The 13,938-nt window shown below is 42.5% G+C and overlaps 2 protein-coding genes across 2 annotated transcripts; one reads left to right on the forward strand and one right to left on the reverse strand.

Annotated features, from left to right (window-relative positions):
- Nucleotides 1-95: 95 nt before the first annotated feature.
- MYL5 (myosin light chain 5) lies at nt 96-4,950 on the reverse strand. Its single transcript, XM_081177073.1, has 7 exons — nt 4,814-4,950; nt 4,177-4,284; nt 3,339-3,414; nt 2,693-2,797; nt 2,052-2,130; nt 988-1,036; nt 96-274 (listed from the first exon to the last, which is right to left on the reverse strand). The coding sequence occupies exons 1-7, from the start codon at nt 4,814-4,816 to the stop codon at nt 176-178; spliced, it is 519 nt and encodes a 172-aa protein (XP_081033199.1). The 5' UTR covers nt 4,817-4,950; the 3' UTR covers nt 96-175.
- Nucleotides 4,951-8,834: 3,884 nt separating this feature from the next.
- ATP5ME (ATP synthase membrane subunit e) lies at nt 8,835-13,938 on the forward strand. The gene is made up of 4 exons (XM_081177126.1): nt 8,835-8,976; nt 11,322-11,376; nt 12,737-12,835; nt 13,802-13,938. Exons 1-4 carry the CDS (start codon nt 8,941-8,943, stop codon nt 13,825-13,827), a joined length of 216 nt encoding a protein of 71 aa, XP_081033252.1. The 5' UTR covers nt 8,835-8,940; the 3' UTR covers nt 13,828-13,938.

Consider the following 13,938-nt stretch of genomic DNA (forward strand, 5'->3'; position numbering starts at 1 on the left):
ATTTTATATAGTAGCTTGTTGAAGAATGAAACGTTCCAACTCGACATTTTCCTGTAGGGTTGATATTCAAATAAAATGCACAGTGCTTGCAGTCATAGAGAAAGTAATGCATTTATTTTGTTTTATTCTTATTGCATGGGCATGGGTGTTGACACAGTTTCCAAAAGCAGGCAGACTATTCTTTTTCATCTCCGTGAGTGATGGTATAGCAGAGAGCTTTGTAATCCAGGTTTCCTGCTGCGTCAATAGGAGAACTCTGGAACATCTGATCTATCTGCACATCAACAGGGAGAAATATATATAGTTAGAACTGGGGGCAACAGAGACACCTCCCACCAGTCTAACTAATGTGATCCTGGCCACATCTTGAAAAGTTTGGTTGCATTTCGGAAAACAGGCATCTTAAAAGCACTCAGGGCTGATTTCCTTAAGAATGGATAGGTTTGATCTTCTTGCAGTCCATGGGACTCTCAAGAGTCTCCTCCAGCACCATAATTCAAAAGCATCAATTCTTCGGCGATCAGCCTTCTTTATGGTCCAGTATAGTTAAAGCCATGGTTTTCCCAGTAGTGATGTATGGAAATGAGAGCTGGACCATAAAGAAGGCTGATCGCCGAAGAATTGATGCTTTAGAATTATGGTGCTGGAGGAGACTCTTGAGAGTCCCATGGAAGGGACAGATTGTGAAGCTGAGGCTCCAATACTTTGGCCACCTCATGAGAAGAGAAGACTCCCTGGAAAAGACCCTGATGTTGGGAAAGATGGAGGGCACAAGGAGAAGGGGACGACAGAGGACGAGATGGTTGGACAGTGTTCTCAAAGCTACCAGCATGAGTTTGACCAAACTGCGGGAGGCACTGGAAGACAGGAGTGCCTGGCGTGCTCTGGTCCATGGGGTCACAAAGAGTCGGACACGACTAAACGACTAAACAACAAATAACAAAAAAGCCAAGTATAAATGATTTTGGGTAAATAGAACATACAAACCTCTTCAGCATTGAACTTGTCACCTTGGGACATCATTAAGCGTTTAATACTGTAGAAGAGACACAGAGAAAATTACCTTGTTTATGAAAAGGCTGGCATAAGAGTCATTGTTAAGATCTCACTTCTTTAACCAGAAACTGCAGCCGAGGCTTTCCCTATGGTTACAAGTTGTGATTAAGGAGGAAAGACATTAACTATCGTGGATTTAGACCAACTGGCTAAAACAACTGGCAGTGATCTACCCATTGTCATGTGGGGGGGGGGGAGGCCAAAGTTGTTGAGCTTTCTTTAGGAGGACGAGATCTTAAAACACAGTAAGAAGTGGATGCAGCAAAACAGGTATGTTTCTTGCCACTAACAACTGCCCATTGCACATAACAGTCGGACAGAGCGAGGATGGCGGGGACAGAGACTTTTAACACAATACTTCCTTAAACCAGCGATTGGAAGGGAACCCACGATCGACCACGGTTGAACAACGCTGATTTAGACAATACACAAGCTCCTATCCGGGAGACACCCTATTTTTATGGTCACAAAGTTATTTTGCCTTAACCATAATATGGAAGCCAGGCCAATGTATGTGGTGTAATGTTGGCAGGCTTAAGGAGTAGAAAGGTAGGGCCAAACTACATGCAACAGCAATGGATCTAAGCATTTCACTGTGGCTCTGCTCCCAAGTGTGTAAAGTGAAAACGGGGTGCCGTTCCAAATTGCAAAATGGTCAAGGCATTCTGAACCCTCACCCCACCCGCCACATATTCCCGCAGCCCTTCCCCGCAACATTTTAACTCCGAGCTGGGTTCATTTCCAACTCAAAGCCTGGATGGGCGCCTAAATGCCTTTGGGGGACGGCCTGTGGTAGGGGAAAGGAGTCTGCGGGGAAAGGGTTTGTCGCCTCCTACTCATAACCCCTTTTGCATGCTTGTGCACTCTACAGGTGATTGGAGCAGAGCTGTTTTTAAAGCCAAGGGTCCGCCGCTGTCACTGCAACTTGGTCCTTAGCAGGCAATATGAGCTGTCCACCGGCCAACAGGGGTTCTGTTTAGGTAGCTAATACTTACTAATCCTTGTTAAGGTTTCCTTTACCCTCTGGGTCAAACATTTTAAATGCGTTCAATATGGTCTCTTCAGTGTCCGTACCTGCAGAAAATAATGGGGTACAGTTGAAGGTAGGCTGGTCATGCTATTGCTTCTGAGCGATAGAGAACCCCATTTAAAACTGGATACTCCAGAAAGAAGAGTATTAACAGGAATCTCTTGTCTGTGGGGATTTTCCTACTCTTCCTTTCAAATGGGGGGGGGGAGTGCAGAAAAGATGAAAGAACCACAGGGAAAATACAGGATGACAATGATGTGATGATGTTATTGTGCAGATACCCTATAGAAAGAGGGAATGAAGAGTTAAAGCAGGCCAAGGTAAGAGTGCTTTAAGCCTGCTTTGGTTTTATTGGGAGCTGTCTTGTGTAACTTTCTGGATTACCGTAAGGTTACCAAAAACCCCAGGAAGAAGATGAAAACCTCAAATGCAATCAGTTTGGCTACTTTAAAACTTTCAGCCTTTCATTTTCATTTTAACTTTTTGTCCAGTGCTAAATGCTGCTTTTACTGCAATACAGAAAATAGCTCATTTGAAATGTCATGATTAGCTTCAAGTGCAAATTTCTGGGAAGATGTAGTTTCAATAGGAGAGTGTTAAACTTACCACTTAACTTTTCCCCAAACAGGTTCAAAAACATGGTAAAATTAATAGGTCCAGTGGCTTCTTTAAGCATAGATTCTAACTCTTCGTCTTTGACATTTGTTTTACCTAAAATCAAATGGAAAATAAATGATCCATTGCATCAACGGAGCATGCATGTACCAGAATTACTTCTACTGTATATGCTTGGTGGTATAGAGCAGACTTCCTCAAACTCGGCCTGCCAGGTGTTTTTGAGACTACAATTCCCATCATCCCTGACCACTGGTCCTGCTAGCTAGGGATCATGGGAGTTGTAGGCCAAAGTTTGAGGAAGCCTGGTATAGAGACACTGCCACCATCATTTGTTTAAGTGCCAGGAAAAAAAAATAAAATTAAACATTCAACAGTTTCCCATTTAATCTGCCAGGCTTAAAAAAAAAAATTCTATACACTATAAAACTCAGAGAGCTCAAATTAGGAGCAATAGCAAAATATGAATCTGAATTTCAGACCCCAGTCCTTCCTTTGAGTTAAGAGGATGCATTTAGAAATGATTTTACATATGCTTTCTAAGGAACAGATTTAAATGACATTATATGGAAAAAAAACACAATTGTTACTACAAAATAGAGATTAAAGGAGGATGTGACCATTTCACAACACTTGCCTAAAGAAGCATAGGTATCTTTCAAGTCTTCTTTATCAATGAAGCCATCTCTGTTCTGATCAATTAGCGTAAAAGCCTATAAAAAGTATTGAGAGAGAGAGAGAGAGAGAGAGAGAGAGAGAGAGAGAGAGAGAGAGAGAGAGAATTGGGATATAAAACGTTCTTGTGGTTAGAATAAATTACTGATTTAACATTTTGTGTTTAAGCCCAGTGATGCAGGATATTAGTCTCCAAATGAACTTTTTCTGCACTTTAGTCCTCAAAACTGGGATAACCTCAAACTACTAAGAGTTCAGGATTGCAGACTTTATTTATTCATTTTTTTTACTTGTACCGGTTTAAGTGTGATGGCTTCCCACAAAGGCTCCATATGGTTTTAGTTTGGTGTTGTTAAGAGAATCTCCCTCACCCTGCAAGAAGAACTACAGATCCCAAAGGTTCTGTGTGGAAAGGGATTGAGCATTCAACCAGCTCATCTGTAGAATAAACATGCTTCATTCCTTAGATAACCCCCCTTTCTAACATGAAAAAAACCATCAAAACAAATATTTACAAAGGTCTGTCTTGCAACTGCATCCCAAGTTTGTGACATCAAAGGGAATACCTGCTTTCTTCCTACAGGTGTGGTCTGCATCATGATGATGATGATGATGATGATGATGATAATAATTGTACCCCACCCATCTGACTGGGTGCACTCCCCTTTCCATTTCATATTTCCATAAATCTCAAGATTCAGGTAGCTGCAGATCCCTGATAAATATTAGGAGAAAAATGCAGAACAGCAAGCCTATTTGTAATTTAGAGCCTCCCGACCATAGACAGGGAATTTTCTTACTTCCTTAAATTCTTGAATCTGTGTCTGTTCAAAGTTGGAGAAAACATTAGAGGAAGCTCTCTGAGCACGTTTGGCTCCCCCTTCCTTCTTCTTGGTTTTTCTGCTGGCCTGAAAAGAGCAGGAAATGAACTCAGCCAGTGTAGCATAGACCCTGCATGACAATTCAGCAGCAGCAATGGCAACCCACGAACCATTATCATAGAATTATAGTGTTGGAAGGGACCTCAATGCAGGGACTTCTTACCTTACATGGAACTAAAAATCACGACAATAATAATAATGATAATATGCCCTCCATCTGACTTGAGTTGCCCTAGCCACTCTGGATGGTCCCCAACAAAATATTAAAAACACAATAAAACATCAACCATTAAAAACTTCCCCGAACAGGGCTGCCTTCAGATATCTTGTAGTTGTTTATCTAAGATATGATGGGAGGGTGCCACTACCAAGAAGGTCCTCTACGGACTGAGCGTATTTGGACTTCCCCCCCAATTAACAGCCATCAAAATGTGCAGTGAGTCACAGAAGGCACACTTTAATTCAGGTACTCTTAAAACTGCCTAAATCAGAATATGTTGTTGCTGCTGTAGGTTTTTAACAAAACAGATTATATCGCCACGCAGGCCAAACTCACCATCTTTTGTGGAAAGCTACTCTGCCCGCCTTTCTCTGGCAAATTTTTCTTTATGAATTGCCTCTTATATGAAGGGGAGGATCTTGTCTTTACAGCTCAGATCTCCCAAAGGAGATCTCAAACGTCTTAAGAACCTTGAGCTCGCAAGAGCTATTCCATACATGGCTAGTACTGCAAGATACCTTCTGTTCCCCAGTGGCCGGGCAACTGTTCCTTAGACATGAACTTGCCTAGTAAGTCATTTGCTTTAACTGAAAGAGAACTAAGAGTACATACAGTGAACAACTCTGAGATCGTTGTAATGTGTGTGCCACATTTGGATTCAGTTATCTGTTAGACGGCTTGCCAGAAGCGTTAATAGTGCAGACAAAACACATTTTTTTATTTTTAATTAGGTAGTGCAATTCCAACCCCCTCAAATATGAAATGCACCATCCAACATCAATTAAAACATATATATTTTAGGATAATATCCAGTTGTGGAGTCCCACTTGCACAGAGTTCCACTTGAATAACATCGGATTGCAGGATCCTTAGGAACAGATCAGCGGCTGGAGTAGGACTGCAAGCAGGTGAAGAGGGAGGGAAAGTTTCATTGTGTTCCCTGGCAATAATGTTGGGTCTTCCATTACTCAACCATTACTGCTATACAGTGGTACCTCAGGTTACATATGCTTCAGGTTACAGACTCCGCTTACCCAGAAATAGTACCTCGGATTAAGAACTTTGCTTCAGGATGAGAACAGAAATTATGCACCGGCAGCAGCGGGAGGCCCCATTAGCTAAAGTGGTGCTTCAGGTTAAGAACAGCTTCAGGTTAAGAACGGACCTCCGGAACGAATTAAGTACTTAACCCAAGGTACCACTGTACTGTAATTCAGCGCGCTTACAAAAAAAAGAAGATCCAAAATGTTAAATTTTGCAGAATTTAACAACATTTTCCTCTCTAGCAAGGGAGGGGGGACCTGCTCACTCTTGGGCTGCCTCTGATACGCATTTTTATTTTAAAAGCATGAATGGACTAGGAATGGGAAGGGATTCTGGAAGATTTCATGACAAACCCTCTGGCTTTGCCAATGTACAAAAGTAAACGGGGATCAAAAATTCAGAACGGTAGCTGTGGCTTTCCCATAGAAATAAGTGGGACAGAAGTGTACGTAATTGGGTGGATCATACTCATTACTTAGGACAAAGTAAAGCAAAAAGCATTAGGATTCATAAAACACCATCCTGATTCAAAAAAGCTTCTAGGGATATTATATTTAAATAGGTTTGTGTGTGAACACAGTAGGATTGTTTAAAAAAGCAGCATGCAGGCAATCAATATCTGTATAATTTTCTCTCTTTTTCTTATTTATTTATTTATTTATAATTTGCATATGCTACAAACACTGAGCCCAATATTGCATGGCATTTACATTAGATTTCACTGAAGGCATTACAATAGTGTGTCAGTTTGAATGTCAATGATAGCAATATCCTCATTGCAAGAATTAATCTGGTAATGTTAGTTTCCATGATCCATTAACACCAAAAGGAACTTGGCTGCACCATAGATTTGATAATTAAAATGATGAGCCACGTTGGAAATATCCATTAACTCTACCCTTTTAACATTCTTGCACAGTTGCTTCTTGCTATTCATATCTTTTGCTTGCAGCTGCTCATGCTAATAATATTCACTAATTATACTGTGTTATGATATTCTCTCTGGGCTTTTGGTTGGCTCTCTGTGTGTGTATCTTTAGCATCTGCTACTTCCTTGCTCTTTGGGATCCAATTTAGGAAACAATGTTCAAACAGCTTTTAAAGTCTATTATATAGTTATTGAAACAGCTTTCAGGCAATAGGGGTAGATTATTAAGACAATATATTCTTCTTAAATGAGTTGTCAGAATAAGCTTCTTGCACAGTTACATGAATTACCCCCACATACAATCTGTATACCTCCTAAAAGTTTTGAAGGTGCCATTCCCACTCCACCAACTACTTATAAAGGTAAAGGGACCCTGACCATTAGGTCCAGTCGTGACCTACTCTGGGGTTGCGGTGAGGGAGTCGGTGTACAGCTTCCGGGTCATGTGGCCAGCATGACTAAGCCGCTTCTGGCGAACCAGAGCAGCGCACAGAAACGCCGTTTACCTTCCCCCCACAGCGGTACCTATTTATCTACTTGCACTTTGACGTGCTTTTGAACTGCTAGGTTGGCAGGAGCAGGGACCGAGCAACGGGAGCTCACCCCGTTGCGGGGATTTGAACCGCCAACCTTCTGATCGGCAAGTCCTAGGCTCTGTGGTTTAACCCACAGCACCACCCGCGTCCCTCCAACTACTTATAGTACCTATTTTATTGTACTGCAGGATTTCAGAGCTACTATTGATTCCAGTAGTATATAAGCTCAGCCGCCACGATTTAAGCAGGACATCCCGGAATTACAGAAGCCTTCTGATTGGATCCCAGAATGTCCCATTTTTGGTCCAAAACTCTGGCACAAGCCAGCTGAGCAAACGGCACTCGTTTTTTTGGTTGGATGCACTGATGGGAACCAGCTGCTAAAGAAGGCAAGGGGAGGTGTCAGGTGGCTTCTGTGTGCCATCTCCTTTAAACTGCCATAGGGTGCAGACACACCATACATTAACAGGGCAGTTCCATCCACACACAGGATCTTGTGCTATAGTTTACCCCTCGGAGAGCTACAATTCCCATCACCCTGAACAAACTTGTTTCCAGGAATCCTTTTTTGGGGAGTGGGGTGGATGAACTTTAAACTTACAGTGTGTGTGCATGCAGCCTTTGTTGTTGTTGTTGTTTAGTCGTTTAGTCGTGTCTGATTCTTTGTGACCCCATGGACCAGAGCACGCCAGGCACTCCTGTCTTCCACTGCCTCCCGCAGTTTGGTCAAACTCATGCTGGTAGCTTCGAGAACACTGTCCAACCATCTCGTCCTCTGTCGTCCCCTTCTCCTTCTGCCCTCCATCTTTCCCAACATCAGGGTCTTTTCCAGGGAGTCTTCTCTTCTCATGAGGTGGCCAAAGTCTTGGAGCCTCAGCTTCACGATCTGTCCTTCCAGTGAGCACTCAGGGCTGATTTCCTTCAGAATGGATAGGTTGGATCTTCTTGCAGTCCATGGGACTCTCAAGTCTCCTCCAACACCATACTTCATAATGCAGCCTTTATACCTTTTAAATGTGTTTAGGGGATGGGTGGGGGTTTTTTGGTTTGTGTATTTTGTGCATGACTTTTATTAGGCATTTTGTGTTTTTAATCTTGTCTTTTAATGTTGTGAACTGCCCTGAGAGCTACAGATGCAGGTGGTATACAAATTTAAATAAATTCATCATCATCATCATCATCATCTATCTGAAAGCAGGCATAGCAGCCTAGCAAGAACCTTGGGCAGAAGGACTGGATGCTGCAGTTCCCCCCACAATAACAGACTTGTTGGGCAGAGCAAAAAAAATTAAAATTAAAATTTAAAAAAATTCCATCACGTAAAAGTATTTAGTAATACTAAAAAAATCAACATCCCTATGAGTTTTTCAACCTCGCAAGAACAAGAGCACTGAGGACTAGAAGCATGAAAACTAAGATGCTGAGTGTCGGGCCGGTTCTTGTTTTTTGTCAAGCCAATTCATCCGCTTGGGAGAACGGGCAGATTCTGCGCATGCGCACTGGTTCTTTCTTCCGTCCCTCACGCCGCCTTCTTGCAGAGATAAGAAAAAATAGAAGGATATAAAGCCTCAAAAAGCCGTGAAAGACGTGAAAACTGTACTTAGAATAAGCGCTACTAAGCTCAACGGTCCTTATAATTGAGGTTACAGCCTTAATTGTTTTCTATTCTGTGTGCAAAACCGAAATAATCCGTGATTCTTTGCCCGCGTCTCTTGGCGAAAACCTCATTCGTAGCTCACCGGAAGTTTAGACCGCTAAAGGCCCCTCAACGGAAGCGTCGTCAAGGACTTAAAGAAGACGCTACACTTTTCCTATCTCTATCGTCTTCCCCTCAACTCCGCGCAGGCGCGACGCACTGACGTCACGTCACCTGAGACGCTTTTCCTTTGAGGCCTTCGGTTCCTGGGCGCCTTGACGTCACGTCCTCCTTAGCGGTCGGACGAGGAGAAGGCAAGATGATCCCGCCGGTGGAGGTTTCCCCGCTGATCAAGGTAACGGAGCCCCGTGTCGGGCGTCGCTCTCTCTCGGGGCGGCCGGCCAGCCATCCGCGCGCGGCGGGAACCCGAGTCAGGCGCTTCCCCTCCTCTGCCGGAAGGTGACCTCGGAGGAGGAGGAGGAGGAGGTCAAGGAGAGCGGCTGGGAAGCGTCTGGCCTTCTGCGCCTGCGCGTCCGAGGCAGCTGGGCGTCCGAATGCCGGTTGCTGGAAGCCTCGGGCGGCGGGGAGAAGGGGTCGGCTCTGGTTCCCAGGCCCTATTGAAGGGCCTGCGAGGATAGGGAGAGCCCTGCTGGGTCAGGCCAAGGACTCATCATCATCATCATCACCACCACCACCACCAATTTAAAGTACTCATTTTTACATCCTCAAGATATCAGTGACTTCGCTTCTTCTCTTTCCATGGTTCATAAATCCCTGCATGTTTTACAAAAAAAAAACCCCTATGCCATTCAGTATTCCATTATTACATCCATCAAAGCTTATTTACACTGATGAATTTACCTTAATGCTGCCAGCGTTTTCAGGTGTACACACTTATTTCCCATATACAGTGGTGCCCCGCAAGACGAACGCCTCGCGAGACGAAAAACTGGCAAAACGAAAGGTTTTTTCGTTTTCGAGTTGCCTCGCAAGACGAATTTCCCTATGGGCTTGCTTCGCAAAACGAAGCTTGCCCCGCAAGCTCCGGGGACAGCGGGTCTTCCCTGCTGTCCCCGGACCTCTTTTGAAGCAAGGGGCGGCGGGGAGAAGCTGTCCAGGACCTCTTCTGAAGGCTGGCGGGGGGCAAAAGTCTTTGTCCCCCCTGCCTGCCTTCCCAGGGGCTTTTAAATCGCCCCGGACAGCGGAGAAGTCCTCCACTGTCCCAGGGTTTTTTAAAATGCTGGGGGTGGGAAGAAAAGCCCTTGTCCCCCCCCCAGCCTTCAGAAGAGGTCGGGGGACAGACTGTCCCCGGACCTGGTCTGAAGGCGGTTTCCCTAGGAACGCATTAATTGATTTTCAATGCATTCCTATGGGAAACCGTGCATCGCAAGATGAAAAACTCGCAAGAAGAAAAAACTTGCGGAACGAATTAATTTCGTCTTGCGAGGCACCACTGTACAGTCATACCTCGGGTTACAGACGTTTTGGGTTGCGCACCCGGAAGTACTGGAATGGGTTACTTCTGGGTTTCGGCGCACGTGCAGAAGTGCTAAATTGCACTTTGTGCATGTGCATAAGCCCCGAATTGCGACCCACACGTGTGCAGACGCAGCGCTGCGGGTTGTGAACGCTGTGGGTTGCGAACATGCTTCTCGCACGGATCATGTTTGCAACCCAAGCGTCCGCTGCATTCAATAACCGTTTTCCAATTGATTGTTTTCCGCCCTCCTAAAAGCCTTCCAGTAGGCTTGCCATTCACCCTCTAACCTGTTAACGTGTTTACTTACGAAAATACCTTCAGCCTGGATTTTCTGGAGTAAATGCCTGCAAGGTGGCTAACAACTCAAAATGCAAAGAGTGTGTGTGTGAATGTTGTGTGTCTTACGCAAATATACTAAAAGGCATTTTCAGATGCTCAGTAGGAATATGAACTGTAATAGCTGAAATGAGAGGAAGCTAATTGGAAAACCAACTGTTTTTGCTTGTAGTTTTAGTGTGGCATCAGTTGTGCATTGGAACTCCCTGTCTTTAGAGATCAGGCCTTTATTCTATTATCTTTGGTGCCTACATATTTTTTTTGTGTGTGTTTATTTGGGCAAACCTATCTAGATATGTTGATGTGTTTTAATCTCTGTTTAGTTTACTGCTGATTTTAATTGTTTTTAATTACTTGCTTTTAAATGTTGTCGAGTACCAGCTCGTTGATAGTTTTGTTATTCTTGTAAGCAGCTTAGAGGTTCTGTTGTAATCAAGTGGTATGTAAAATTTGTTAAAACAAACATGGGCAGAATGTTAAAATGGGTAAAGGTACTTACGCAAGCATTTGGCTCTTCACTCAATATTCATAATTGAGCAAAAATCATTACTTTGAGTAAAACTTAACCGAATACCATCCTTTTTTTGTGAAACCATTTCCAGAATGGAATGTCCTCCTATCTGACTTTTAACTGAAGGTGCTTGGCCTTCTATTTTAGCTGTAGTGTAAAAGGCTTGTCCTAAATCAGGAATAGGGAACCTTTGGACCACCAGATGCTGCTGAGGTGATAGGAGTTGTAGTTCTGCAAAATATGGAGAGCCAAAGGTTCCGCAAACCTGCTCTAAACTGTGTAGTCCTTAAAATCTGAGAACTGCAAGGTAATATGTGTTTGTGTATTTAAGACATGTTCTTTCTGTTTCATCCTTGTGCAATTTATTTTACAGTTCGGCAGGTATTCAGCACTGCTCATTGGGATAGTCTATGGAAAGAAAAGATATGGTAAGGAAAACTGTTATCTAATCCAGGGTTGGTTAGGCTGTGGTCCTCCAGATGTTGTTCTACAACTTTCAGTATCCCTGGCTGTTGTCTATGATGGGGCTGAGGGAAGTTGAGAATCCAACAAGATCTGAAGCATATCAGGTCCCTTGTGCTTATATAAGCTTCTAATTGACCAATTAACCATATTCAGTTTCTTGCATTTGCGCTTGAAAACAAAATTGTAAATATGAAGATAGGCACTGATTCTACATTCAAGACACTTGTGATTCTCCATGGATTTACATTATGCAAATGCTTCTGCTTTTCTCCTCTGTTGCTCCTTGTATTAAAGTGTTCCTCTTTCTTATAAATCCCTTGCAAGATGTTCTAGAATAGATCCTCAGTTGCAAAAAGAGTGCCTGGTCACATGAATCAGTCAGGAATCCCCAGGCTTTTGAGTTTATTTGTGTTGGGTTTTTTAAAGATGTGAATAACATGCACATGTTCACTGAAACACTTTCTATAAAGTGTTTTAAAAGCTATTGTAGAAAATATTCCTGATGAGTTTAGTGTATCTGTATTCAGGTAGGTAGCCATGTTGGTCTGACGCTGTCAAAATATATATAAAAATAAAAAATTGTCCAGTAGCTAAGACAAACTTAGTTGGTCTCTAAGGTGCTACTGGACAATTTTTTATTTTTCTATATATTTCGACTTAGTGTATCCGTGTTTAGTTTTCCAAAGTTTTGTAACAATAAAACCAAAAATAATTTACATAAAGTGGGAAAATTATATTGTAGAATCTATCTTCTGGAAAGAATTCCGAGTAGTAAGTTCACTGTTGGTGCATATCTGTACATATAAAAAAATGTAAGAGCGTCATCACCCTGCAGTTTGCTTCGCCACTCACTGGTGGCACTGTAAATTACAGTGTGGAGAGAAGCAGTGCATAGGTGGCCCAGAAGAACTGCGGAGGGACATCCAGAACAGGCTTCAGCAGCCCCCCAGCAGCCCCCATGCCCCACTGGCTCTTCAGCCTACCAGCTCCGGAATCCAGATCTCCAGGCCAGCTGACACCACTACTGGCCACCTTTCTCCTTTCTGGCCAGCTTGGGAATCCACTGCTTCTGCCAGTGCTCAGAAATGCAGAAAGGGACATGTTTTTAAATTTGAGTCCCCCTAAAGCGCTATGGTTCTCCTGAGGCATTTCTGATGTATTTCACTTAAACTTTGACGTGTTGCATGTATCTAATGAGTTGAAGCAATATGTAGTATACGATGAGCACTCAGTATTTACTGAGCAAGTCTTCCGTTGGTCAGAAAGATTATAATGCATTTGTAAATATACAGTCATCATGAAAATTCATTTTTTTAATGATAGACTATTTGAAGCCTATTGCTGAGGAGGAAAGGAGAATAGAAGCAGAGGAGAAGAAGAAGCGTGAGGAAATGGAACGAATTGCAAAAGCACTGGCAGAAGGTATTTTTCCTAAATATAGTCCATCTTTTAAGTTTAAAAACAAGTGTGTGTGTGTGTGTGTGTGTGTGTATAAAATCTTAGAGTACAATGCCTCAAGTCTATCAGGTCATGTGATGGAAATAATCATAGGTGACACTTAAAATTCTAGTCACTAAAAAGGACTTAATTGAAGAGTTAACCTTTGGGGAGCATAAGAACAGAAAGGGCTCGATTGATTGGATTTCTGTGAGCAGAATTCCACAGTTGATATTCTGTACTGTCCGTGGCTTATTTCAAAGAGACACTTGTTCTACAAGAAAAACATGTTTTTGTACATTCTTTTGATGATTTACCTTAAAAAGAAATTTATTCCCTCACCTGCCCCCTGTAAACCTATAAGAGACTCAAAGCTAAGAACAAATTTGGATCATCTTTCTGAATAGTACCAGCTTCCTTGTGTATGCATCTCTGCACAATTCTTTCCTTGCTAAGAACAGCTATTGGAAACAACTGAGAAGGAATAGTAATACCAGTTATGAGTATAGGAAATTCACTTCCTATCTTAGACTTGTGTTTCATTAAACAGTAACTGACTAAATTGCATGGTGTTTGGGGCAGTTCTCTTCTAGTGCGGTTAGAAAAATACTTGGAAGCAGATGTAGCAAATAGGATGTTTAACAAGCTCCTGTTAACCACTATGTGTGGTTTTAAAATGGGAATTTGTTGTAAAATGCCTGATGCATGCTTCAGATATATGTAGCCACCTATGAACCCCTTCTCTCATATTGTATTACAATGTATCTCACATTATGGGGAGAATTAAATGGCTGCATTCTTGACCATCTTACAGTATTTAATGAAGATTCCAGAAATCAGCTGCCAACAGTATATCTGACATGGCTTGCTGAGGTATATTTAGTCTGTATACTCTGGTGTTATTTGAATGCTGAACCAATTATCTTAATCATTTTATTCTTTCCTTTTCAGCTAGCGACGATTCAATACTGAAATAAACCTGCTTGATCTTCATCTTCACCTTTTAATATCCAATGTATGAAATTTTGAAGTAGTTGATCTCAAGTGTCAAACACAAACTTATTTACATCAATAAACAGTTGCTGGAA

The sequence above is a fragment of the Podarcis bocagei genome, assembly GCF_964188305.1.
Source record: "Podarcis bocagei genome assembly, chromosome: 17".
NCBI lineage: Eukaryota > Metazoa > Chordata > Lepidosauria > Squamata > Lacertidae > Podarcis > Podarcis bocagei.